The 26,516-nt window shown below is 37.9% G+C and overlaps 1 protein-coding gene across 9 annotated transcripts in view; it reads left to right on the forward strand.

The window, feature by feature from the left end:
- The window catches only part of YEATS2 (YEATS domain containing 2), a 144,330-nt gene that overhangs the window by 109,693 nt on the left and 8,121 nt on the right, over positions 1-26,516 (forward strand). For 8 of the 9 annotated variants that reach the window (XM_058295419.2, XM_058295420.1, XM_071214653.1 and 5 more), the window contains 5 exons: positions 5,056-5,239; positions 11,589-11,717; positions 12,463-12,561; positions 23,836-23,938; positions 24,813-24,886. In XM_058295419.2, coding sequence (XP_058151402.1) covers positions 5,056-5,239; positions 11,589-11,717; positions 12,463-12,561; positions 23,836-23,938; positions 24,813-24,886 — 589 coding nt within the window. Of the gene's footprint in view, positions 1-5,055; positions 5,240-11,588; positions 11,718-12,462; positions 12,562-23,835; positions 23,939-24,812; positions 24,887-25,752; positions 25,814-26,516 lie in introns of all 9 variants that reach the window. The other variant, XR_009185499.2, reaches the window with a different exon arrangement.

The raw sequence follows: 26,516 nt of genomic DNA on the forward strand, positions 1-26,516 counted from the left end.
CTTTTATCTCTGAGCCCTGGCATTTAGTAGGGCTTGTCATATAGTAGATGCTTGTTGAGTGAATGTGGCAAACTTTAAATGATTGCCCTGAATTTTTAGTGAGGCTCTTTTTATTCCATTTTTACAGTCTGAGTTTATGTCCTATCTTTGGTGTTGAAAGATCCTTTTAAAAAGAAAGCAGTAGCGGGAAGCCGATTTTGGCCCAACGGATAGGGCATCTGCCTATCATATGGGAGGTCCACAGTTCAAACCCCGGGCCTCCTTGACCCATGTAGTGAGCTGGCCCACATGCAGTGCTGATGCGTGCAAGGAGTGCCGTGCTGCAGGGGTGTCCCCTGCGTAGGGGAACTCCACGTGCAAGGAGTGCGCCCCGTTAGGAGAGCTGCCCAGTTGGAAAAACATGCAGCCTGCCTAGGAGTGGCACTACACACGGAGAATTGACACAGCAAGATGACACAACAAAACGAGACACAGATTCCAGGTGCCACTGACAAGAATACAAGCGGACACAGAACACACAGCGAATGGACACAGAAAGCAGGCCGCTGTGGCAGGGGGGCACAGGGAAAGTGAGAGAAATAAATAAAAAATAAATCTTTTTTTAAAAAAAGCAGTAGTGATAATAAATGCGTTGAATTTTTTTTTTCTAATGTGATAACCCCACAACAGTCCTTCATTTTTTTAAAAAAAATTAATTTATTGACGTATATCACTCATACTTAAACATACATAAACAATAAGTGTATAATAATAGTTGTGATCTTACAAAACAAACATATATAACATCATACAGGACTCTCATAACTTAACCTACCACTAATAACTTGCATTGTTGTTAAAACTTTTTAATTAATGATTGAAAAGCATTGTCAAATTATTACTACTAGCCAAAGTATAATAATAATATGTATTATTTATATCATTTGTATATGAACATACATAAACATTTAAGTGTATAGTAAAAGTTGTGAACTTAAAAAGCAAACATGCATAGCATCATACAGGGGTCCCATACATCAAACCTCCACCAACACCTTGCATTGTCATAAGATGTTTGTTACAGATTATGAAAGAATATTGTCAGAATCTTACTACTGATCATAGTCCTTATCTTACATTTGGTGTGTTTTGCCCCCACCTCACCCTATTATTATTTTTTTAATATATTTTTTTATGGCAGAAGTTGTAAACTTAGAAAACAATCATGCACATGTACAGAATTCCCAAACAACACCCCTCCATCAACACACCACACTGTGTGGTGGAACATTTGCTACAGATGAGATAATATTATTACCATGATGAGATAATATTGTTACCATGTCCATAGTGTACATTTGTATCACATTTTCCATACTTCCTCATTATCAACACAGTCCATAGGTCACTCCAGCTGTATTTTTCTCATGCATTTCCACATTCCTAACACCCTGCAGTAATGATGTACATTTGCTCTAGCTCAGAAAGGACACTTTTGGATCTATACCATTGATCACAATTCTCATCCACCTCTTAGTCTACTGTGCTATTCAGTTCCTAGATTATTCTCTAGCATTCTGTCAGTTGGCATTCACATACCTAGACTACCATTTTCATCCACATCCCCATTTATAAACTAGCTCTTACTACGTGTTACCATCTACTCTACACATTTCCACACTTTTACAGTAAAGCTAATTAAAACTTCTACATACATTAAGCATCAGTAGCCCATCTCAGTCCTCTTATCTCCTTTAAGAATCCACCGTCTACCACCAGGTCTTGAAGCTATTTTCCTACAGTTTCTAATAGAAGTTTTATGGTTCTTTCTTCCTTTTATTTTTAGGTTTTGATGCATTTTGAGTTAATTTTTGGATAAGGTGTGAGAGAGGGGTCCTCTCTCCTGCTTTCAGCTATGAATATCCAGTTCTTTCAGAACCATTTATTGAATGGCCTTTTCTGGCCGAGCTGTGTGGGTTTGACAGGCTAGTCAAAAATCACTCGACCATACATGTGAGGGTCTGTTTCTGTCCATAAATTTGGTTCCATTGGCCTATGTATCTGTCTTTATGCCAGTACCATGCTGTTTTTACCACTATAGCTAGGTAATATGATTTAAAGTCTGGAGATGAGGGTTCGCTTTTCCTTTTTATGATGTTTCTGGCTAATTGGGACCCTTACCCTTCCAAATAAATTGAATGATTGTGTATTCCTTTTTTTTTTTTTTTTTTAATGCTGGTGGAATTTTATTGCAATTGCATTGAATCTTTATGTCAATTTGAGTGGAATTGACATCTTAATCTAATCCATGAGCATGGAATGTTCTTCCAGTTATTTAGAGCTTTTTTGTTTTCTTTTAACATTGAGTTGCAGTTTTCTGAATAGAAGTGCTTTACATCGTTGGTTAAGTTTAGTCCTATTTGAGTTTTATCTGTCATATTTTATTTTCACCACTCTTTTGACACTTTTGTTTACTTTTATTGATATTATCATTTCTAGACTCTGTTCCAGACCTCTCTCTCCTGTCTTTTCCTTGCAGGCTCTAGTACCCCCGTTAGTATTTCCTGAAAATCTGGTCTCTTGCTTAGAAATTCTCTCAGTTTCTGTTTATCTGTGAATACTCAAATCTCACCCTCATTTTTGAAAGACAGTCTTGCTGGATATAAGATTTTTGGCTGTAAGTTTTTCTCTTGTAGTATCTTAAATATATCAGACCACTGTCGTCTTGCCTCCATGGTTTCTGGTGAGAAATCAGCACTTAATCTTACTGGGTATCCCTTATATGTTATGCATTGCTTTTCTCTTGCTGTTCTCAGAATTCTCTCTTTGTCTTTGGCATTTGACATTCTGATGAGTGTATGTCTCAGAGTTGGTCTATTCGGATTTTTTCGGATGGGAGTACGTCATGCTCTTGGATAAGGATGTCTGTGTCCTTCAATAGGGTTGGAAATTTTCTACCATTATTTCTTCAGATGTTCCTTCTGCCCCTTTTCCCTTCTCTTCTTCTGGGACACCCATGACACATAGTTTGCACAGCTTTTGCTGTCATTTGGTTCCCTGAGACCTTGTTCAATTTTTTCCATTCTTCATCTGTTCTTTTGTATGTTCACTTCCAGAGGCCATTTCTTTAAGCTCACTAATCCTTTCTTCTGCCTCCTCAGATCTGCTATTATATGATTCCTATGTTTTCTTAAAATTTCATTTTTTGCACCTTTCGTTCCCATAAGATCTGCTGTTTTTCTATGTATGCTTTCAAATTCTTTTGTGCTCATCCAGTGTCCTAATATCCTTAATCTCTTTAACGATGTCATTGAATTTATTAAGGAGGTTTGTTTGAAATCTATGATTAGTTGTGTCAACTCCTTTATGTCTTCTGGAGGCTTATTTTGTTCCTTTAACTGTGCCGTAGCTTCCTGTTTCTTGGTATGAATTGTAGTTTTTGTTGGTGTCTTGGCATCTGGATTACTAGAGTATTTATTCTGGGAGCAGTTTTTCTCTTTAGTTTAGGGCTTCCTGCCCTTTCTCCCTTGCTGGTTTTGCAGTAGGAGCCAAGGTTGTCATTGGTGCTTTAGGCTCTGGAGGCTCAAGCTGCCCTCATTGCACCAGGGACCAGTGAAGCTTCTCCCAACTTTCTCCTTTGCCCGGAGTAGGGACAGAGTCACAGCTGTGTGGAATAATCCAAGTCATGCAGGCCTAGACTGTAGTTGCCCAGAGAGACTGATGAAGCTTATTGCCCCTTTCTCCCCTACCTGGGGTGGTGATGGAGCTGCAAGTGTGGGCAGCAATCTATGCAGTGTGGGTCCAAGATGACCGCTGTTGCCCTGATAGAATTCCGATTTTCAGTCTGTGTCAGCCAAAGGTACCTGCAGTTACCTGGATAGGCTGGCGCAGGGCCCGCCAGCCTCCTCCCTTCCAGAGGCAGGGCTGAAGCCTAGTCTAGGGCTGCAGACCAATCTGGGTGAAAGAAACCAGTTCCTGCCATCACTGTGATTTTTGGTCAGCCTGGCTTCCCCTCAGGCTGGGGACAGAGTAAAAATTGTGGCTACTGGCTAGTGGCCTCTCTTCCAACTTGGGCAGATTCACACCCCAGCTGTTCTCAGGGTTATTCCTTAGCCAGCCTTGTCTACCAATCAGTAGCCACAATCAGCCGCCAACTGTCTCCTCCTCCCCTGTTTTTGGGAAATGGAGCTTCCAATTCCAACGACAGAGTAGTTCCTGGGGTGGCTTGTGCCTCAAGAATAGGATAATCACCCGGTCTTCTGCCGGCTTGGCCGGTAATTTCCTGTAGAGGCTGGTGCAGGTCCCCGCAGCTTCCTCAGTGCTGGAGGTGGCACTGGGTCCTAGACCAGAGCTGCAGCCTGGTCTGGATGGGAAGAAGCTGGTCCCCATCAGCACTGGGATTTTCAGACCGCCCCCTTCCCTCATGCCAGGTGCAGTTAAAATGGTGTCCATCGGCCTTTTTCTGACTTAGGCTCAAACTTTAGCTGTTCTCAGGATTATACTTTAACCTACCGAATTTACTCATCAGTAGCTGAAGGTGGTGGCCAACCATCTCTTTCTCCCCTGTTTTTGGGAAGTGGAGCTTCCAATTCCAGCTGCAGAACAGCTCCCGAGGTGGCTTGTGCCTCCCCTGGAGGATGGGCATTGGCCTCCGTTGCATGGAGTGCTCTACTTACGAGTCTTCTCTGCACATGAGCAGTCTCCTCCTTCCATTCCTTCAGTATGTTGCAAGATGCTCTTCTGGCCTCCTGGAGCCCCCCAAACAGGTGCTTCTGCTGGCTCCGGAGAGCTCTGGGTGTTTACTATCTGCCCTGTAGCAGAAACTGACTCTAGGAGCTCCTTACTCTGCCGCCATCATGCTGCTTGTCTCCTTCATTTATTTTAAAATTTTCTTGGTCCATGAATATACAAGTGTGGGTATCTCTGAATTAGAAAACAATCTTTTTTTATATGGCACCACATTTAATAGATGGATAATAGTAGTATTTATTGAGTGAATTCTATATGGTACTGTTCTATGCGATTTACATGGCTTTCTTCTTCATTTCTATAATTTCTGTCCCTATGAATGAGCAGTCTGAGGGAATAGCCCCCAGTTCATCATCTGCTATAGGTTCTGTAATGAAAACTTCAGGTCAGCAGCAAGTTTGTGTAAGCCAGACAGCAATGGGAACTTGCAAAGCTGCTGCTCCCACTGTCGTCAGTGCAACGTCCCTAGTGTCCACACCAACATCCATCCCTGGAAAAACCACAGTCTCAGGTAAGTTATATCAGAATGATATTTCTTTCTTTGGGCTAGAATATATTTTAGGTAAATTACTCTTATTTAAAATCGGTGCACAAAAATAAAAGTCTGTGCAAAAATTTCTATTTTAGTCTGAGGAGATCCTATCATTTGAAGTCTAAAAGTGATGTAATATAATTTAGCCACCTAGAACCTTGTTGGGTATTTTAGCTTTTCTCACAATGTAATTTTGTGGAAAGCTAAGGATTTGCCTCCTTAAAAATAGTACCTTTTTGTGTGTTTGTGGTCAATTTTGAATGGAACTCAAGGATAAAACAGATCATACTTATCTTTGCTCTCATAAACAAAGCATATAAAATAAAAATTAGCCTTAATGACTCTGAGTCATAATTTTAAACTTTAGTTATTTTATTGGGTAGTTTTACAGTGATATGTTTGAGGTCTGTTAAGATGTATGTAATCTTTGTGTCCACACTAAATGGCCCTAGAGATGTGCCTTTTACTTATTTGGACAGTGTAGAGCACAGATTCTGGAGCTAGATTGCCTTATTTCCTCAGCTGTAAAATGAGACTAATAATAATACCTACCTCATAAAGTTGAATGGATTAAATGAGCTAATATGCTTAGAACAGTGTCAGGCACATAGTGGGCATTATGTAAATACTTGCTGCCAGTATTATCAGCATCATCTATGCCATTGTTGTTAGTGCTTAATCCCTTATCTGCGATTTTAAAAATCAGAAAGCTTTGAAAACAAAGGTCTTTTCATAAAATTTTAGGGCAAAATTTGACTGCCATTATCAGGCTATTAATACTAAATGTGAATATCCCTATGTTTTGCTGCAGAAATATTACTGTGTTTGATTACATCATGTTGTCCACAGATGCTAGAGAGCTAATATAGCCAACATTTCTTCTCAAATTTAAAAGATCCATTTTGGTTTTGGTTTTCTATAATCCAGTGCAGACTGATACTTCTGTAACATGAAATAAAAATGTCACAGTGTTGTCAAACTGCTTTGAAAGTTTCAAAGCATTCAATTTATTTATTATCTTGTTGCAGATTGGTAACACTTTACTAATTTGGCACTGGTCTGCGGTCTGCAGTATCACTGATAAATACACATGCACACACCCCTTAATAGCATTGGAAAAGAGATTGTGGACTTTGTTGTTATTGTTATCATTATTATTATTTTCACTACTGTTCCATACGTTGCTCCAGACCAGGCCCCTGTGTCCTGTTTGCTTTTTGACCAGTTAGAGACTAAAAGATAGAGGTAGATGTATTTTTACCATGATTTCCACCTCCCAGTTAAAACTAAACAAGTTCTAGTATAGGGGAGTGTTTGTTCTCTACTAACTGAATGTTTTACTTTTAGGCACTATCCAGGCACTAGAATAGAAATTGTAGAAATGGAATGCCTTTTCTCCCCTTACTCCTTTTTTGATACAATTTTTAGCTTACAGTAAATTAAATTTCCCTGCTCTCTGGTTTCCTAAGATGCTGATAATTAAAATTTTTGCATGCATTGTAAACTGTTGAGCAAGGTAGCTATTGTGACTTGAGCAGAGTGAGCAAGGGAAAGAGTACTCGGAGATGACGTCAGAGTGGTGGGCGCCGGGTCATGTAGGGCCTTTGTAGGTCATAGGTCATTGTAAGGACTTTGATTTTCACTTAAGGAGAAGCCATGGAAGGGTTTTAAGTAAAGAAATAATATGTATCTGCCTTACGTTTTAGAAGAATCAGTCTGGTTGTAGCATTGAAAGTAAACTATAGGACACAAGGCGAAAGTAGGGAATGGACAAAGAGGTGGACTCTAGGAAAGAAAACTTGATGTATCAGGATTACCAACATCTGACTTAAAGGAGTTCCAGAAAGAAAATAGAAAATAGTGGGGAGGAAATGAACACAGAAATAAAACAAGAATTTATCCCACAGGTGAAGATTCAAAAGACACGAGGTCTGGCACAATGAATGAAAGAATACTCAGAAGAAGGCACAATTTATTTGTGGAATCATCAGGGATAAAGAGAGGATCCTAAAAGCTGTCAGAGAGAAAATGGAATTAAAAAGCTTAGAAATTGCATTATTAGGTTCTTAATGGCAATGCTGGAAGCTAGAGTACTGCTTTCAAAATTCTAGGGGAAAAATTGCTTTCAGTCTAGAATTCTCTTGTCAGTCATATCATCAGTGGAGTGTGAAGGTAGAAATATTTTCTGACAGGCAAGGTTTCTCTTGTACTTCCTATGTACTCTGTCTTAAGATACTACTACTAAAATATGTATTTTACCCAAATGAAGAGGTGTTAACCATGAAAAAAGAAAATCAGGTCTAATGCAGAAGAGAGACAAATGGAATTCCTGGGAAACAGCCAGTGGAAGTTGCCAAAATGAGAGCTGTGCATCACATGTAGAAAGCAACAGGCCAAATTTGAACATATCAGACAGCTCCGGAAGGACTCTCTCTTTGGAAAAAAATGGAACTGTAATTTGTCTTAAGGGATTTGACTGTGTGGAGAATTGTATTAAGGGGTAGTTTACAGAGTTCTTAAAAAAGATAGGAAAACTTAGTGAAGATATTGAAAGGTAACTAAGCAGATGAAAAAGGAGAAAATTACTAATTCCAGAAAATGAAATGTAATCATGGTATGATATATTTCTTTGGATCAATAGAGAACAATATTGTGGAGTATAGGGAACAGAGGTCATTAGCGCCTCAAAATGCCTATTTACACTAATGGTAAGTCAGTTTGTAACATCAAAAAATGATGACTGAAGGCCTGTAATATATGGCTGTTTATTTTTTTAAGTAGGGAGGTAAATAAAAGAACCAAGAGGGTTAAAAGTGGATGCTCCAGGGGAGTTAGATGAAGATAGAGAGGTGTTTTTAGTACATTTATACTCTTCCCGCTGATCAGCATATACTATTTATTTATTTCTATTTTTTTAGTATATTTTTTATTTATAAAGGATACTTAGATTACATAAAATGTTACATAAAAAATATAGGGAATTCCCATATGCCCCACTCCCCATACCTCCCACGTTTTCCCACATTAACAACTTCTTTCATTAGTGTGGTACATTCATTCTAATTGATGAACACATTTTGGAGCATTGCCACACAGCATGGATTATAGTTTATATTGTAGTTTACACTCTCTCCCACTCCATTCTGTAGGTTATGGCAGGATATATTATACCCCATATCTGTCTTTGTAGTGTCATTCAGGACAGTTCCAAGCCCGGAAAATGCATTCATACTACACCTCTTTTTCCCTCTCCCTTTCTTCCACACCTCCAGTGGCCACTGTCTCAACATCAATAATATAATTTCTTTCATTGCTAGAACCACAATAAGTTTATAGTAGACTACCAGTAAGTCCACTGTAGTCTGTATTTTATTCCCCAGTCCTGAGGATTTAGGAATGGTGATACCCACTCCACCTCTAATTGAGAGGGTTACAATTTTGATAAAAAATTTTTAAAATTTTTATTGTCATAATGCAACATAAAATTGCCCATTTTAACCACTTTTAAACATACTACTCAAGTAGCATTAATTATATCCACAGTGTTGTGCTACCATCCCCCACCATCCATTAGTAGACTTTTTCATTACCCGTAACAGAAACTCTGTACCCATTGAACATTAACTCTCCATCCACCCCCTGGTAACCTGAATCAGTCTACTTTCTGTCTCTATGAATTTTCATAATTTAGTTAATTCATGTAAATGAAATCATACGGTATCTCTTTGTGCTTGATTTATTTCACTCAATATGATGTCTTCAGGTTTCATTCACATTCTATCATATATCAAAACTTCATTCCTTTTTATGACTGAATAATATTCCATTGTATATTTTGTTTATCCAGCCTTGGATAAACAATTGGGTTCCTTCTGTCTTTTGGATGTTGTGAATAATGGTGCTGTAAACATCAGTCTGCAAGTGTTTGTTCAAATCCCTCTTTTCAATTCGTTTGGATATATACCGAACAATGGGTAATTCTGTACTTAACTTTCTGCCAAACTGCCAAACTGTTTTTCACCATGGCTGCACCATTTTATGTTGCTACCAACAATGTACTAAAGTTTCTGTTTCTCTGCGTCCTTGCTAACACTTGTTATTTTCCTTTTTTTTTTTAAATAAAAGCCATTCTTGTGGACTTGATGTGATATCACATTGTGGTTTGGATTTGCATTTCTGTAATTACTAATGATATCTAAACATCTTTTCCTGTCTTCTTTGGGGAAATGTTTATTAAGTCCTTTGCCCATTTTTTAAATTGGTTTTGTCTTTTTTGTTGAGTTGTAGGAGTTCTTTATATATTCTGGACGTTAAGCCCTTTTCAGGTATATGGTTTCCAAATAATTTCTCCCATTCTGTAGGCTACTTTTTCAGTTTCTTGGTAATGTCCTTTGATGCACAGAAGTTTTTAATTTTGGTAAGTCCACTTTATTGTTTCTTTTGTTACTTGTGCTTTTGGTGTAATGTTTAAGAATCCATTGTCTAATATGAAAGTCCTGAAGATATTTCCCTTTGTGTTCTTACGAGAGTTTTGTAATTTTACATTTAAGTTGTTGACCCTTTTGAGTTTATTTTTGTGTACAGTGTGAGATAGGGTCCATTTGCATTCTTTTCCATGTGGATATCCAGTTTTCTCAAAGACATTTGTAGAAGAGACTGTTCTTTCCCTATTGAGCAGGCTTGGCACCCTTATCAGAAGTCAATTAGCCATAGATGTGTGGGTTTGTTTCTGAGCTCTCAATTCTCTTTCATTGGTCATTATGTCCCTGTGTTAGTACCACACAGTTTTGTAATTAAGTTTTGCCATTGGAAAGTGTGTCTTTCCATCTTCAAGATGGTTTTGACTGTTCAGGGCCCCTTTCCTTTCCATATGAATTTAATGTTTGGCTTTTCCATTTCTGTGAAGAAGGTTGTTGAAAGTTTGATTGGGATTGTGTTGAATTTGTAAATCACTTGGGTAATAATAATGACACTTAACAATATCGTCTTCCTACCCATGAAGAATCTCCCTCCACTTATTAGGTCTTTTTCAGTTTCTTTCAGCAGTGCTTTATAGTTTTCCATGTACAGGTCCTTTACATTCTTGGTTAAATTTATTCCTAGATATTTTATTCTTTTAGATGGTATTATAAATGGAATTGTTTTTTTATTTCCCTTTTTGGTTGTTCATTCCTGGTATAGAGAAACATTGCTGATTATTATGTGTTGATCTTGTACCCTACCACTTTGCTGAATTCATTTATTAAAGAATTAATTTTTAAAATATGAAAATAGAAGATTGTTGTACTTTCTGAGGGTATGTCTCCGTAAGTTCTTTCTACTTTGACTGATTTAATACACATCTATTCCAAAAGGATTTTTTCATTTAATTAAAGCCTTGTTCTAGTAAGTATTTAAGATAATTCCTTTCCATAGCTCATACCTGTTATTTTCCAGTGGCTTATATTATATTATCTTTAGCCTCTGGTGCTATTTTTAGGTAGTTGTGTTATTATAATATATATTTGTGCTGTTTCTGTCTTGTTTGTTCTTCAATTTTGTGTTCTCGCACAGTAAATGCCCCTTTGTGACTTTTTATTTACTAGCAGTCTGGAAGCCTAGGATTTTTGTCTGATGTTGTCTAGATTAGTTTTGTAATGAAAATGAGAATATGGAAATAACCTTTAAAAGAAATTGAGAGAGGATGAGATAACCCCTTCTAAAATGATAAATGAAGAATATCATGTTTGAAAAATTAATGCTGTACAGAGGTAGAAAATTACAAAGTAATGGGTGAGTATTAGATATGTAGGGATGGTGTGAAGGAGATCCAGATAAATTGGGGCCAAACTGAAGTGGATTTTGAATACTTCAAAACTAATTTTGTAAATATTTTTTTAGGCAGTCGGGAGACAAAGATGGTTTTTAAGTGGGAGAGTGGCAATAAATGAAATAAAAATTTTAAATCCAGTTTGTATACATACATAAAATAAATAAGCTGTCATAGAAAACAAACATGGGCAAGAACTATCTCAAAACATTAATACTGGCTGTCTCTGCAGTAAGACTTCTGGTAACTTTTCCTCCTTTGTATTATTTCTGCTTTTCCAAAAATGTATGTCTTACTTTATGGTCTTGGAGTAAAGAAACTGATAAATAATCATTATTGTAACATGTTTCGCTGTGAACTCTGTAGCATCTGTCTCTTCAGGTTCCAGTTCTTTATTTATTGAAACGGTAACTGTCCTAAAACCATACTCCGGTGAAAAAATATGAATGACAAAGATGGCAGACAACTTAAATGAAGCATCCAATCTTCAGCTTGGCCTTATCTTCAATCTTATTTTAGGATTGTTGAAGATTCACTCCAGTCAATCCAATCCTCAGCAGGCTGTCCTGACCATACCCAGCCAGCTCAAACCACTCAGTGTAAACACATCTGGAAGTGTACAGACTATACTGATGCCTGTGAATAAAGGTAAGTCCTTCATCCATGGTCCTATCTGATTGTGTTGTCTCCATGCCTATCTTGGGGGGAAAGTCCATATGCTTTCTGTTAAGGGGTATTATCCAGGAAACTCCTTACTCATATTGCCTACCTTTTACCTATCCAGGTATTCCCTGGCTCCTAGAATTCTAGAGCCAAACCAAATCATACTGGCTGCCAAATAGTGTCACATTTCTAAAGTTAGTTTATGGGAGGGAAAATTTTGCAGATTAATGAGAGTTTAGGTTAATTGCATTTTTCTTTTCTTAATTTGGTGACAAGCCCCCATTTCCACATTTGAGGATATAGCTTAGTTACCCCAGTACTAATAGTAATATCAAGCCCAGCTTGTCAAATTCCTGTATTTAAATAAAAGGTCTTTACAGGGGAGTGGATGTGGCAGATGTGGCTCCAGCGATTGCGTTCCCTCCTCCTACATGGGAGGTCCTGGTGCCTCCTGAAAAAACAAAAACAAATGAAAAAACCTACCAGGGAAGCAGATGTGACTCAGTGGATGAGTGCCAGCTTCCCACATGCAAGGTCCCAGGTTTAATCTCTGGTCCCCAGTACCTCAAAAAGGGGGGATGAGGGGGTGGGGCTCTTCCTCTCCTTCTGTCATAGAATTGTTTCTGTGCTGTTAGTCTAATATAGGGGATACCTGGGAGGTAAGTCATTCTCATTTCAGTAATTTTTGTATTTGTTGTATCCCCCCTCACCTTATTATTTTGCCCTTTAGTGGTTCAGTCATTTTCTACCAACAAATCACCTACCATTCTGCCTGTAACTGCCCCAACTCCAGTTGTCCCCAGCTCTACTCCAGCAGCTATTGCAAAAGGTATGTAGGATCTCACAATATTTTTTCCCAGAAGTTTTAAGCAAGACATTTCTGTAATCTGAATCCCTTGAATTTTCAGCACCTTTGAATTAATCACTTAGCAAATACATAGTGCTTATATAGTAGACTTGATAGTGAAGGAAACACAGAGACATAAAAGCACCTTTTCTGCTCTCCAAGAACTTAGTCAGGTTAAAGAGAGCTGCAGTAGAGTGGAAGCAGTGACTAATAAATATAAACTATGTAGTCTGAAAAATGACTGCTGCGATATCTCAGTCTAAGATATCTAATCAGGGTTTGTAGGGGGTTTGGGGAATAGCAGCTTTGTTTAGAGTATGAATAATAGCCTGGACTCTCTTAGAATAGAGTACTTGTAGCAGTAGACCGATGAGAGGGCATGCTGGGTTAAGGGAATAGTAGAGACAGAGACTGGGAGGACTTGCTTGGAGAAATAGACCAATTAGAGGGACTCATCTGGAGAATACAGTTGTGGCAAAGAGATATAGGTAGGGACCAAACTTTGGCAAGCTGGCAGCAAAGGACATTCCTGACCTCAAGAGTAGATCAAGATAGTGCAGTGGATCAGAGTGGTGTCATGCTAACATCTGTAATATCCATAATAATAACTACCATGCATTGAGTGTCTATCACACATCTTCTTAGCTGCTTAACATTTATATATCCCTAATCCTTAGTACAGTACTTCAAGATAGCTATTATGCCCATTTTGCCGATGAGAAAACTGAAGTTTGTAGGTATTAAGTGTTGGCTTTTCATATTAGAAAGCTAGAAAAAGTGAAACTGGAATTTGAAATATGTTTGTCCATTATGATGCCAGGCTGTTTTTTAGACATGCCGGGATCTTTCATGGTATTCTTGGGGAAAAGTGGATTTGTAACTTATTGAGTCACTATCTAAAGCAGAGATTGGCAGACGATAGTTTTTTGCCTGCTTCTATAAATAAAATTTTATCAGTACATAGCCATGTCCATTCTTTTACATACTGTCTCTGAATACTTTCCCTTTATAACTATTTCCAACAGAGATGGTATCACTCACAAAGCTTAAAATTTTTGCTCTTTGGTTCTTTATAGAAAAAGTTTTCCAACCCTTGCTCTAAATAGAGCTGATGAAAGAATGGATGTCTGAACTTGTCTTTTTCAGTATGTTTATACCATATACCTGCTTCACACAGATTCTGATTTGATTAATTTCAGACTGGGACCATAACATCTCTGGTTTTTTAATTGAGGTAAAATTTTGTACCTGAAATGCAAACATAGATGAGTTTTGACAAATGTGTAAACCCCATATAACTGGCACTCCATTTGAGATAACAGAAATTTTCATCTTCTCATGCCCCTTCCCGTCAATTCCCATCCCCTGTAGGCAACCACTGGTCTGGTTTCTTTTACCATATATTAGTTGAGCCTGCTTCTGACTTTATATAAATGGAAACATACATTCTTTTGTGTCTGACTTCTTTTACTCAGCGTAATGTTTTAGAGATTCATCTGTGCTGTTGCATGAATCAGTGGTTCATTACATTGTATGGCTGTATTTGTTTATCCATTCTCCTGTTGATAAAGGTTGTTTCTGTTATGTACAAGTCTTTGAGGTCATATATTTCTCTAGTAGAATAGCTGGGTTATAGGGCAGATGTAGGTGTACATATAAGAAACTGCAAAGTAATTTACCAAAGTTGTTGTACCGCTTTACACTCCCACCAACAATGTGTGAGAATTGCAGTTGCTCACATTCTCATCAAACATTTGATGTTGTCAGTCTTTAATTTTAGCCATTCTAGTGAGTATGATTCAGTGGTTTGAATAAATCAACAGATTCATTATCAATTGTAAATTTGCATATATCCAATAACATAATTTGAAAATATTAAAGCAAAAGTTGACCAAAAGGAAAAAGAGACATATTCACAATCAGTAATCAATAGACCAAGCAGAAAAAAAAAGTTGGTAAGGATATAGAAGATGTTAACACAGTTAAACCAACTAGATATAATTTAGATTACTATAACACACAAACTTCAGAATATACTTCTTGTCAAGGGTACATGGAACATTTCTCACAGAAACCTGCTGGACAATAAATAAGTCTCAGTAAATTCCAAAGGATTGAAATCATACTGAGTATGTTCTTTGGCCATATGGAATTAAACTCAAAGTCAGTGACAGAAAGATAACTACAAAGCTACACATTTATGAATGGCCTATGTATCAAAGAAAAAAATTACTTGGGAAATTAGAAAATAGTTTTAACTAAATGATAGTGAAAACACAACATACCAAAACTTCTGGGATGCATGGAAGCACTCAAAGAAAATAAACAGAGAAAAGCACAAAGGCAAAATAGGTGTTTCTTAGAATAGATTAATAGAACTGATAATCCTCTATATAAACTGAGGGAATAAAATGGGATAGGGAACACAAATTACTGACATCATGAATGAAAAGGGGTATGTCACTAGTTTTCCCAGACATTAAAAAGATAATATAGGGAGTGGAGATGGCTCAAACCATTGGGTGCCTCCTTCCCACATGGGAGTTTCCGGGTTCGGTTCCCAGTACCTCCTAAAAAATAGATGAGCACACAACAAATAAATACAAAGAGCAGACAGCGAGCATAAATGAGGGTGGGGGAGACATAAATAAAATTAAATTTAAAAAATATATAACAACTATGTGCTGATAAACTTGATATTTTAGATGAAATGAAACACATGCTTTGAAAACACATTTAACCAAAACACAAGAATATATTGAAATATTTGAATAGTCCTTTATCTAGTAAGGAAATGGAATTTGTTGTTTAAAATCTTTTCACAAAGAAAATTCCAGGTCCATAAAATAGAAGAAGGAACAAATTTTCAAGCGTTTATGAAGCCAACAGTACCTTGATAGGAAAACCTGAAAAGGACATTATAAGGAAGAAAAATTACAAGTTGATAATATTTTAAAAATGTGGGTATTGGAAAGTCAAATTAAGTGATACAAAACAAGGACTTTAAAAAATCAATTAGTATAGTATACCACAATAGCAGGAATAAAGGAGAAAAGCCATATGGCCATCTCAATAAATGCATTAAAAGCTTTGGTAAATTTAACATCCATTCATGATAAAAATTCCCAGAAAATTAGGCCTGGGGAGTAAACTGCCTTACTGAAAATATCAAATATAAATTTAAAACATGAGGGGAGCAGATGTAGCTCCATGGCTGAGAGCTTGCCTCCCACCTATAAGGTCTGAGTTCAATCCGTGTTACCTCCCTAAAAGAAAAAAAAAGAAAAAGTGGCTACCCATCTTACACACTAAACAGCTACTAAATATTTGTGAAATAGATACTTTTAAATCTAAATAAATGGTAGGATATACCATATTTTATTTATTGAGATCTGACTTCATATGTTATTAATCAACTCTTCCCTGAAAATAACAGAGATACTATCCTGTCCCAATCAAAATTTTAAGTGTTGTTTTTGTATGTGTGGAAATTGAGAAGGTTAAGTAGTAGATGTAAACACAAAGACCTAGAATACCAAGGCAGTCTTGTAAAACAACAGCCAAGCTGGAGGCCTGAGACAAAGGCTGACAACTTTTTTTTTTTTTTTTTTTTTGAGGTACCGGGGACCTCATGTGGGAAGCCAGTGCTCAACCATTGGGCCACATTGGCATTCCTGAGTTGGTTTTTTATTTGTTTTTTTCTGGAGGTACCAGGAACCAAACTCAGGACCTTCTTTGTGGGAGGCAGATGCTTAACTGAGCCACATTCACTCCCTCTTTTTTTTTTTTTTAAATGGTGAAACGATGTGAACAGGCATTTAATAGAAGAGGAAATCATAATAACCTATAAGCTATGCAAGGTTGTTCAACCTTATTAGTCATGAAGTTGCATTAGAAATTGCAAATTAAAACAATAGTGAGATACTGTTGCACCTAACAGTCACCAAAATTAAAAGAACTGACAATGGAACTTGTACACACTGCTGTTGACATAAACATTCTCAAAACCATTATGACAGTTTCTAATAAAATTGGACACACAACTGCCTTAAGTTCCAGCAATGAGTTTCTAGAAAATGAGTGCATATATCCACCAAAGATGTATACCAGATTATCTCATTGTTGTATGTAATAGCTGCAGAAGACAATATGCGGGGAAGCAGATTTGGCTGAACGGATAGAGCATCTGCCTACCACAGGGTTCAAACCCAGGCCCTCCTGACCCGTGTGGTGAGCTGGCCCACGCGCATTGCTGATACGTGGAAGGGGTGCCCTGCCATACAGGGGTGTCCCCACATAGGGGAGCCCCATGCGCAAGGAGTGTGCCCCATAAGGAGAGCCACCCTGCGCAAAGAAAGAGCAACCTGCCCATGAAGAACTGATGTAGCAAGATGACGCAACAAAAAGAGACACAGATTCCTGGTGTTACTTACAAGAATCCAAGCAGACACAGAAGAACACACAGCGAATGGACACAGAGGGCAGACAGCGGGGTGGGATGAGAGAAATAAATAAAAAATCTTTTTTTTTAAAAAAAAAAAAGATAATATTCACAGTCTGATTCCGGTTAATATGAAATTCAGTATGGGCAAATGGCAGAATAGTGACTATCATTGGCCAAGAGTGGTTGGAAGGAGCATAAGGGAACCACTTGAGTGCTGGAAATACCCTGTCTTAATTTGGTGGTGACATGGGTGTGTACGTTGCCAAAATGTATCAAACTATATACTTAATATTATTTCTACACTTCACTATATGCAGGTTATACAGCATTAAAATGAAAAGGGGGGAAATTATATGTTCTAGTAGATCTCATTTGAAAACCACTATTATATAGGGAGCCACTAAAGTGTATTGTGTATGGAAGTGACGCTAAAGATGTCCTTCAGGGAAATTTTTGCAGTGCTGAGGTAGAAGACATTGTCGGCTTTGTTGGGTTTCAAAGTGGCTTTCTGATTTTGGTAGTCCATTGAAGAAGGAAGTTTGAAAGTTATTGTATACTGTTAAGGATTGCCTGTTGGAAATGCCATGATTGTTTATGAAAAGTGTCTTTAATAAAAGCTGGATACAGTTTGAAAAAAAACAAAGACATTGTCAGGGGAAGATTGTGTAGATAGGAAAGGTCAGGGAAGTGGATTTGGCCCAACAGATAGGGCATCCGCCTACTACATGGGACGTCCAAGGTTCAAACCCTGGGCCTCCTTGACCTGCATGGAGCTGGCCTATGCGCAGTGCTGATGCGCGCAAGGAGTGTCATGCCACGTGGGTGTGTCCCCCGCGTGTTATGGAGAGCTGCCCAGCGCAGAAAAAGTGCAGCCTGCACTTTCTGAGAGAGAGAGAGAGAATAAATCTTTTAAAAAACAACAACAACAAAAGAAAAGACAAAAGCAGGACGTTTATGGTGATATTTTGTTTTTTGTTTTAACCTTACATTTGGTTTATTATTCACCTAACCCAGCCTATTATTATTATTTTTATATTTGTATATGAACATACATAAACAATATTTGTATAGTAGAAATTGTGAATTTACAAAGCAGACATGTGTAACATCATACAGGGGTCCCATACATCAACCCACCAACAACACCTTGCATTGTTGTGAGACATTTGTTTAAAATTATGAAAGAATGTTTTCAAAATCTTACTCCTAACTGTAGTCCTTATCCTATATTTGCTGTATTTTTTCCACCAAACCAACTTACAGAACAATCATGCTCATGTGCAGATTTTCCATATCAACACACCACACCGTGATAGAACATTTGTTACAGATTATGAGATAATATCATCAGGCTCTTACCAGTTCCATAACATACATATGGCACACTTTTTCCATTCTCCCTCATTATCAGCACAGTACATCTTTGTCATAGATGCATGAATATTACATTATTACTGTTAACCACAGTCCGTAGGTCACTCCAGTTGTATTTTTCCCATGCTTCTCCACATTCCCACCACCCTGCAATAGTGATGTACATCCACTTTAGCTCACAGGACACTCTTGCAGCTGTACCATCAACCACAATTCTCATCCACCTCTGGGTTTACTGTGTTGTTCAGTATCTAGATTATCTCTGGCTTTCTGTCAGTTGGCATTTACATCCCTAGACTACCCTTTTCAGCCACATTCCAATTTATAAAACCAGCTGTTACTATAATGTGCTACCATCAACTCTGTACATTTCCACACTTATAATAAAGTTAATTAAAACTTCCACACTGGGAGCTGAGGTGGCTCAAGTGACTGAGTGTCTCTCTCCCACGTGGAAGGTCCCAGGTTTCTCAGTGCCTCGTAAAGAGAAGGTGAGCAGACACAGAACACACAGCAAATGGATGCAGAGAGCAGACAGAACTACAAAAAATGGAGGGAATGAATAAATAAATATTTTTTTTAAAAAAGCCTTCTATATATATTAAACATCTGTAGTCCATCTCAGTCATCTTCTTTAAGAATCTACTACCTACTACCAGGTCTTGAAGATATTTTCCATTTTCTTCTAGAAGCTTTATGGTTCTTGGTTTATATTTAGGTTTTTGATCATTTTGAATTAATTTTTATATATTTAGGGGTCCTCTTTTCTTCTTTTGACTATGGATATCCAGTTCTCTCAGTACCATTTGTGGAATGGACTGTACTGCCCAAGCTGGGTGGGTTTCACAGGCTTGTCAAAAATCACTTGACCATACATGGTTGCTGAACCATCAGTTCAGTTACATTGGTTTATGTGAGTGCTTTATGCCAGTTCCATGGTGTTTTTACCACTGTAGCTGGGTAATATGATTTAAACTCTGGAAGTGAGGGCCGTCCAACTTTGTTTTTCCTTTTTAAGATGTTTCTGGCTATTCAGGACCCCTTACCCTTCCAGATATATTTGATAATCATGTTTTCCATTTATTTTGAAAATGCTTGTAGAATTTTTATTGGGATTGCATGGAATCTGTATATCAATTTGGGTAGAATTGACATCTTAATATTTAGTCTTCCAATCTGTGAGCATAGAATGTTCTTCCAGTCATGTAGGGTTTGTTTTTTTGTTTTGTTTTGTTTTTTTTAATTTCTTTTAACAGTGAGTTGTAGTTTCCTGAATAAGTGCTTTACATCGTTGGTTACTTTTTTTTTAAATTGAAGTATTTCATTCATACAGGAACACACATAAACGATGTGTATAGTAAAGATTGCGAACTTACAAAATAAATATACATAACATCACACAGGGGTCTCATACATCACCTCTCCACCAACTCTTTGCATTAGTGTGAAACATTTGTTACAAACTATGCAAGAGCATTGTCAAAATATTGCTACTAACTATATTCCTTATCTTAAATTTGGTGTATTTTTCCCCCAACCCATACAATTTTTTTAATGTATTTTTGTTAACAGATATTGTGAATTGACAAAACAGTCATACAGATGTGTAGATTTCCCATACAAATCCACACCCTGGTGGAACATTTGTTACAGGTTATGAGATATCATCAGACTATTACCACCAATCATGGTCCATAGCATACATTTGGCACACTTTTTCCATACACCTCTATTATCAACACAGTATAGCTTGGCATTAATGCAAGAATATTATAGTATTGCTGTTAACCACAGTCTATAGGTTATACCAATTATAGTTTTCCCATGTTTCTCCATATTCCCATCACACTGCAATAGTGATGTACATCTTCTCTAGCTCACAGAAGGGCTCTATTGCATTTGTACCCTTACCATAATTCTCAGCCGCCTCTGGGTTCACTGTGTTATTCAGTCCTTGGATTATTCTTTAGCTTACTTTCTATTGACATTTACTTTCCCAGACTACCTTTTTCCGTCACAATCCCATTTATAAACCAGTTGTTACTCACTATAATGTGTTAGTATTGACTCTATCCATCTATACGCTTTTACAGTCAATTTAATGAAAACTTCTATGTACATAAAAGCATCCATAGTTCTTCTCATCCCTCCTCTTATCTCCTTATAACCTATAGTCTATGTTTTAATTCCATGTGTTTATTATTTGTATTTAGTTCATATTAATGAGACCATGCAATATTTTCCTTTTGTGTCTGGTTTACTTTGCTTAGTGTAATGTCTCCAAGACTCATCCGTGTTACCACATATGTCCCAATTTCATTTCTTCTTACTGCAGCATAGTGTTCCATCGTAGATCATGATTACTTTTATTCCTAAATATTTTATTCTTTTAGTTGCTATTGTAAATGCCTTCTCAGATTGCATGTTACTAGTGTCTTTTAAAGTGTGTTTCATCTGATTTAAGTATAGCTGCTCCGACTTTTTTTGTTTTTGGTTACTACGTCTGTGGATTACCTTTTTCAAGCCTTTCACTTTCAGCCTTTTGGTATCCTTGAATCAAAGGCGAGTCTCTTGCAAACAGCGTATAGGTGGCTTATATTTTCTTAACCATTCTGCCAATCTGACTTTATTGGGGAGTTTAATCCATCAACGTTCAATGTTATTACTATAAAGGCAGTTCTTATTTCACCCATTTTGACCTTTGGGTTTTATCTGTCATTTTATTTTCAATACTCTTTTGAGACCTGTAGTTACTTTTACTGATATAAACTTCATTTCTAGACTCTTTTACAAGCCTCTCTCTCCTGTCTTTTCTTTTCAGACTATAGCACACCCTTTAGTATGTCCTGCCAATCCGATTTCTTGGTTACAAACTCTCTCAGTTTCTCTTTATCTGTGAATATTCTAACCTCGCTCTCATTTTTGAAAGACAGTCTTGCCAGATATACAATTCTTGGCTGCAAGTTTTTCTCTTGCAGTATCTTAAATATATCATACCACTTTCTTCTTGCCTCCATGGTTTCTGGTGAGAAATCAGCACTTAATATTACTGGGTATCCCTTATATGTTATGCATTGCTTTTCTCTTACTGCTGTCAGAATTGTTCCTGTCTTTGGCATTTGTCATTCTGATTAGTATGTGTGTCTCGGAGTTGTTCTATTCAGATTTATTCACATGGGAGTACATTGTGCTTCTTAGACATGAATATCTATGCCCTTCAGTAGGGTTGGGAAATTTTCTACAATTATTTTTTCAAATATTCCTTTTTCCCCTTTCGTCTTCTTTTCTCCTCCTGGGATACCGATGACACATATATTTGCACATCTTTCGCTGTTGTTTAGTTCGCTGAGACCTTGTTCAATTTTTTTCATTCTTTTCATCTCTTCTTTTTATGTTTGTTTTCAGAGGCCATTTCTTCAAACTCACCAATCCTTCATTCTGCCTCCTCAAATCTGCTGCTATGTGATTCCAGTGTATTATGTCATTTATTGCACCTTTCATTCCCCAGAAGATGTTATTTTTCTATGTATGCTTCAGATACTTCTTTGTGCTCACGCAGTGTCCTCTTAATGTCCTTAATCTCTTTAGCCATCTCATTGAATTTATTAAGGAGATTTGTTTGAACAACTATGATTAGTTGTCTTAACTCCTTTATGTCATCTGGAGGCTTATCTTGTTCCTTTAGCTGGACCATATCTTCCTGTTTTTTGGTGTGGTTTGTAATTTTTTGTTGGTGTGTTAGCATCTGGCTTACTAAATGTATTTATTCTGGGTGCAGTTTCTCGCTTTAGTTTAGGGCTTTCTTGCCCTTTCTCCCTTGCTGGTTGTGTAGTAGGAGCCAAGGATATAAGGTGTAAGCTGTAGAACCTCAAGCTCCCTGCATTGCCCAGTGGACTAATAAAGCATCTCCCAATTTTCTGCTTTGCCAAGAATAGGAACAGAGCCACAGCTGTTTAATAATCAAAGTTGTGCAGGCCTAGAATCTAGTTACCCAGAGAGACTGAGACTCCCCTCTTTCCCTTTCCTGGGGCTGGAATGGAGTTGCAGGTGTGGGCAGCAGTCTGTGCCCTGCCAGGTCCAAAATCACCAAAGTTGCCCTGGTGGGCTTTTAACTATAAACTCATGCCAGCTGAATGTGCCTGCAGTTACCAGGAGAGGCTGGTGCAGGGCCTGCCAGCTTCCTCTAGAGCTAGGGGTGGGGCTTCCAGCTAGAGGTGGGGCTGAAGCCAAGGTTAAGGCTCCAGTACAGAAGCTGGTCCCTACCATCACTGGTTTTCAGTCAGCCTGGCCTCCCCTCATGTAGGGCGCAATCAAAATGGTGGCTGCCAGCCTCTTTGCAACCTGGACAGTTTCACACTTTAGCAGTTCTTAGGATTATAATTTAGCCAGCCGAATTGACTAATCAGTAGCTCAAGTCGGTGGCTAAGTGTCTCTCCCTCCCATTTTTGGGAAATGGAGCTTCCAACTCCAACCACAGAATAGTTCCCAAAGCAGCTTGCACCACCCGCGTAGGATGATCACTGGCCTCTGGGGCTTGGAGCACTCTATTCAAAATCTCTCTGCAGATGGGCAGTGTACTCCTTTCCGTTCCTTCAAGGATGCAGCAGGATGCTCTTCTGGTCTCCTGGAGCCCCCAAACAGGTGCTTTTAGATAGCTCTGGGTGGTTACTAACTGTCCTGTAGCACAAGCTGACTCTAGGAGCTCCTTACTCTGCTGCCATCTTGTTGGTTGTCCTTGTTTTTTAATTCTAACAATAGAAATTTAAATAAACAGTAGTAACAACAGTATAACCATACAATGGAATACTATGATTATATTTGTAATGCTTTTAAAGAATATTTGATGACAGGCAAAAATGTTACAGTCATGGTTTTTTGGTCAAAAATGACTGTGGAAGGAAAAGAAGGCACATGCACCTGAGGCATTGGTGTCTTCCATCAATAGATTTGATAATATTAAAAGCCTAATGTGATGAACTTGGAAATTTCCAAGCAGATGGATTTGATTTTTACTCTCTGTCTTGTGTCCCAGAAACTAAGATAATGCTGAAAGTTGATAAGTTTAGCTGCAGGGCCATAATATTAGAACAGGCTGGCCTTGTATTTTAATGTAGTATTATTCGATCCTTTTGGTTGTGTGTGAGGAATCTCACTTAGCAGCAATGTGAGTGCTCTTTAAGAAGTTTCTAAAAAGGCATTCATTTTATTGCCTGGGCCTTTCATGAGCCTGGAGCTGCTCCCCCTGAGACCCAAGCCAACAGTTCTTCCCTTGTCTGCGGACCTTGTGATGACAGCCATCTGTCTCCTGGCTGTGTCACTACTACAGCTGGTGAGGCAGTTTCCTCACTGAATTTCAGTGGAAGGGCCATTTTTTCTGCCTGCATGTCTTTCCATCTTGGGACCCTGACAGTTCTCTCTTTGTTGCTTTTCCCTTGTAGTGAAATCTGAACCAGAAACACCTGGGCCAACCTGCCTCTCTCAGGAGGGTCAGACAGCAGTGAAAACAGAAGAAAGTTCTGAGCTGGGAAACTATGTCATTAAGTAATTATTCCTTTCTAAAGGAGGTCTGCTTTGGGTGTTTTTATAATGCTTCTTAAAAACCATACCTGTGACAGCTGAGGATGTGTAAAGTTGATTGTTACATGTGTAGAGTTAAACCCTTTGGTGGGTGGAAACCTTATTTCCGTGTGCAGTGATCAAGTATTACATCTGATACAAGATAAAAGAGTTTTCATTTAAACCTTTATGTGATTTAAAGGAGACACTTGATATATGACCTTACCCAGAAGCCTCAGGTGGTATTACAGGTCTCCCTCTAGTTGAGCTTACCAACAAGTACTTTATTTGCTTAACCATTGGTATAAAATTTCTCATGATGGAATTACTAAAGTTTGTAGACTTTTTGTGTCTGAGAATTCACACAACTGCTTTATCTTAAAAAGCTTCCATACATACTCATGGCTTCTTTCTAAATTTTCTAATTTCCAAAAAGGGAATCTATCTGACTGTACTTTGAAGTATCTCAAACTTTGGGAGCACTAAAAACTTAGCCCCTTTGACACAATAATTGGAGGCAAACTGTAATAAACCTCACATAGGCATTTGTGTGGTCAGAGTTTTCTGCTCTAGAATAGTGTCACTATTTAATTTTAAAATATAGATAAATTAACACGTGAAATACGCATAATTTTCCATTCCTTGGGTCTCATCTTATGGAATTCTGTTATTTTATTTTTAAACATAGAACACTCTTAATTTTTAAAGAAGGCTCTCTCTGACTGGAAAAGCATACCAATATAATTGGTTTAAGTTATAATTCCCAGAAAAGGGGAATATATATTAGGGAATGGGATGGGGAGGCTGCTATGTTTAATTAATTTATTACCTTTCATTTCTTTTCTTTTTGCCTTCTCAGGATAGACCATTTAGAGACCATTCAGCAACTCTTAACAGCAGTAGTAAAGAAGATCCCATTAATCACTACAAAAAGTAAGTTAATTATACTATGTGGACGATTTTTTTTTTTATCTTAGTTCTTGGGATTTTGTTTCAACCTAAATGACTTGGTATTGTAAACTAATAAAAATGTGGTAGGGAAGTGGATGTTGTTCAAGTGATAGGGCTTCCGCCTACCATATGGGAGGACCCCGGTTCAATCCCTGGGGCCTCCTGGTGAAAAAGAAGAGAAAGTGTCCCTGTCTGGTGAACCAGTGCTCACGTGGTGAGCCTAGTTGCACACATGGTGAGCTTAGTGTCTGTGCAGTGAGCCAGTGCCCACGCAAGCGAGTCATGCAGCAAGATGAAGATGCAACAAAAGAGACGAAGGGGAGAGTCAAGGTGAAGCACAGTAGAAGCCAGGAACTGAGGTGGCGCAGCTGACAGGGAACCCCTCTCTTCATCAGAGGTCCCCAGGACTGAATCCCAGTGAATCCTGGAGGAGAAAAAATGAGAAGACAAAAGGAGAAATAGATGCAGAAGATCAAACAGCGAATGGACACAGCAAAAAAACAACAGGGTGGGGAGGGAAGGGGGAGGGAAATGGGGAAAATAAATAAATAAACAAATAAAGTGGTAGTTATTATCTTATGAGATTTTAGCTCATTTGCTGCAGGGGTTTTAAAGTTCATTGGATCTTAGTCAACCAGTTATTTATTGTTTTCACTGTGTTTGATCTATGGAAGGTTGGTGGTTTTTTTTACATTTATTATTACATATAAATCATAGATCTATAGTGTATATGATTGAAACTCTCTGCATTAATTTTAATGTTTATTAGTGTCAAAAGAAATTAACAGTTGCCTATAATATGCCAGAGCCTGTGCAGGCTTATTTCATTTACTATTTTTTAATCACAGCCTCTCCATGAGATAGTTGATATCTCCATTATACAGATGAGAAAACTGAGGATAAGCAAGAGTAAGTAATTTGCTCAAGATCACAAAGCTATGGTTATTGAGGCAGAGTACAGATCCAATTCTGGTTGACTCCAAAGTCTGTTAATCCTTCCATTAACAGTCATTATCACTCACTTTGTCTAAAGACACAATTTTCAGGAGATCCAAAGGGGCTGCTATATCACTGTACAAGTTAGCAAGATTGAATAATTTGCTTCAAGAATCGGCAGCTCTTACAGGGCAGGGGGTTGGGGGAGGTGGGCATAGACAGCCTGGGGTCCTGAGATGTATGGCAAGAGCACTGTCAACATTTAGAGGGAAGAGATGAAGCAGATGATTATATCACCTAAAGCCATGGGTGTATGAAAATTATAAGACACCCTGATTGTTTCCAATTGGAATAGCAGTAGCAGCTGAAATTCGGAGTCATTTTGAGGGAATTCAAAGTAAACTTTCACTGACACTTTCCCAGACATAAGATTGAAAAGAAAATTTTTTTTGTTCTTCAGTTTAGATACAAATACAGAAATTGGATCAGGAAGGGACTTGAGAAACTGTCTTTCTCATATTTCTCATTTTACAGATGAAAAAAACTCAAGCGCAGAGAGGTAGTAAGGGTTAACCAAGGCCGCTCAGTGAGCTAATAGCAAGGCCAGGGATGAGCTCTCAGCTCTCTGTGCTCCTAGTGTAGTGTCATTTCTATGTAATAAATTTATGCAGTTGAG

This window comes from Dasypus novemcinctus, chromosome 4 (assembly GCF_030445035.2).
Source record: "Dasypus novemcinctus isolate mDasNov1 chromosome 4, mDasNov1.1.hap2, whole genome shotgun sequence".
Taxonomy (NCBI): Eukaryota; Metazoa; Chordata; class Mammalia; order Cingulata; family Dasypodidae; genus Dasypus; species Dasypus novemcinctus.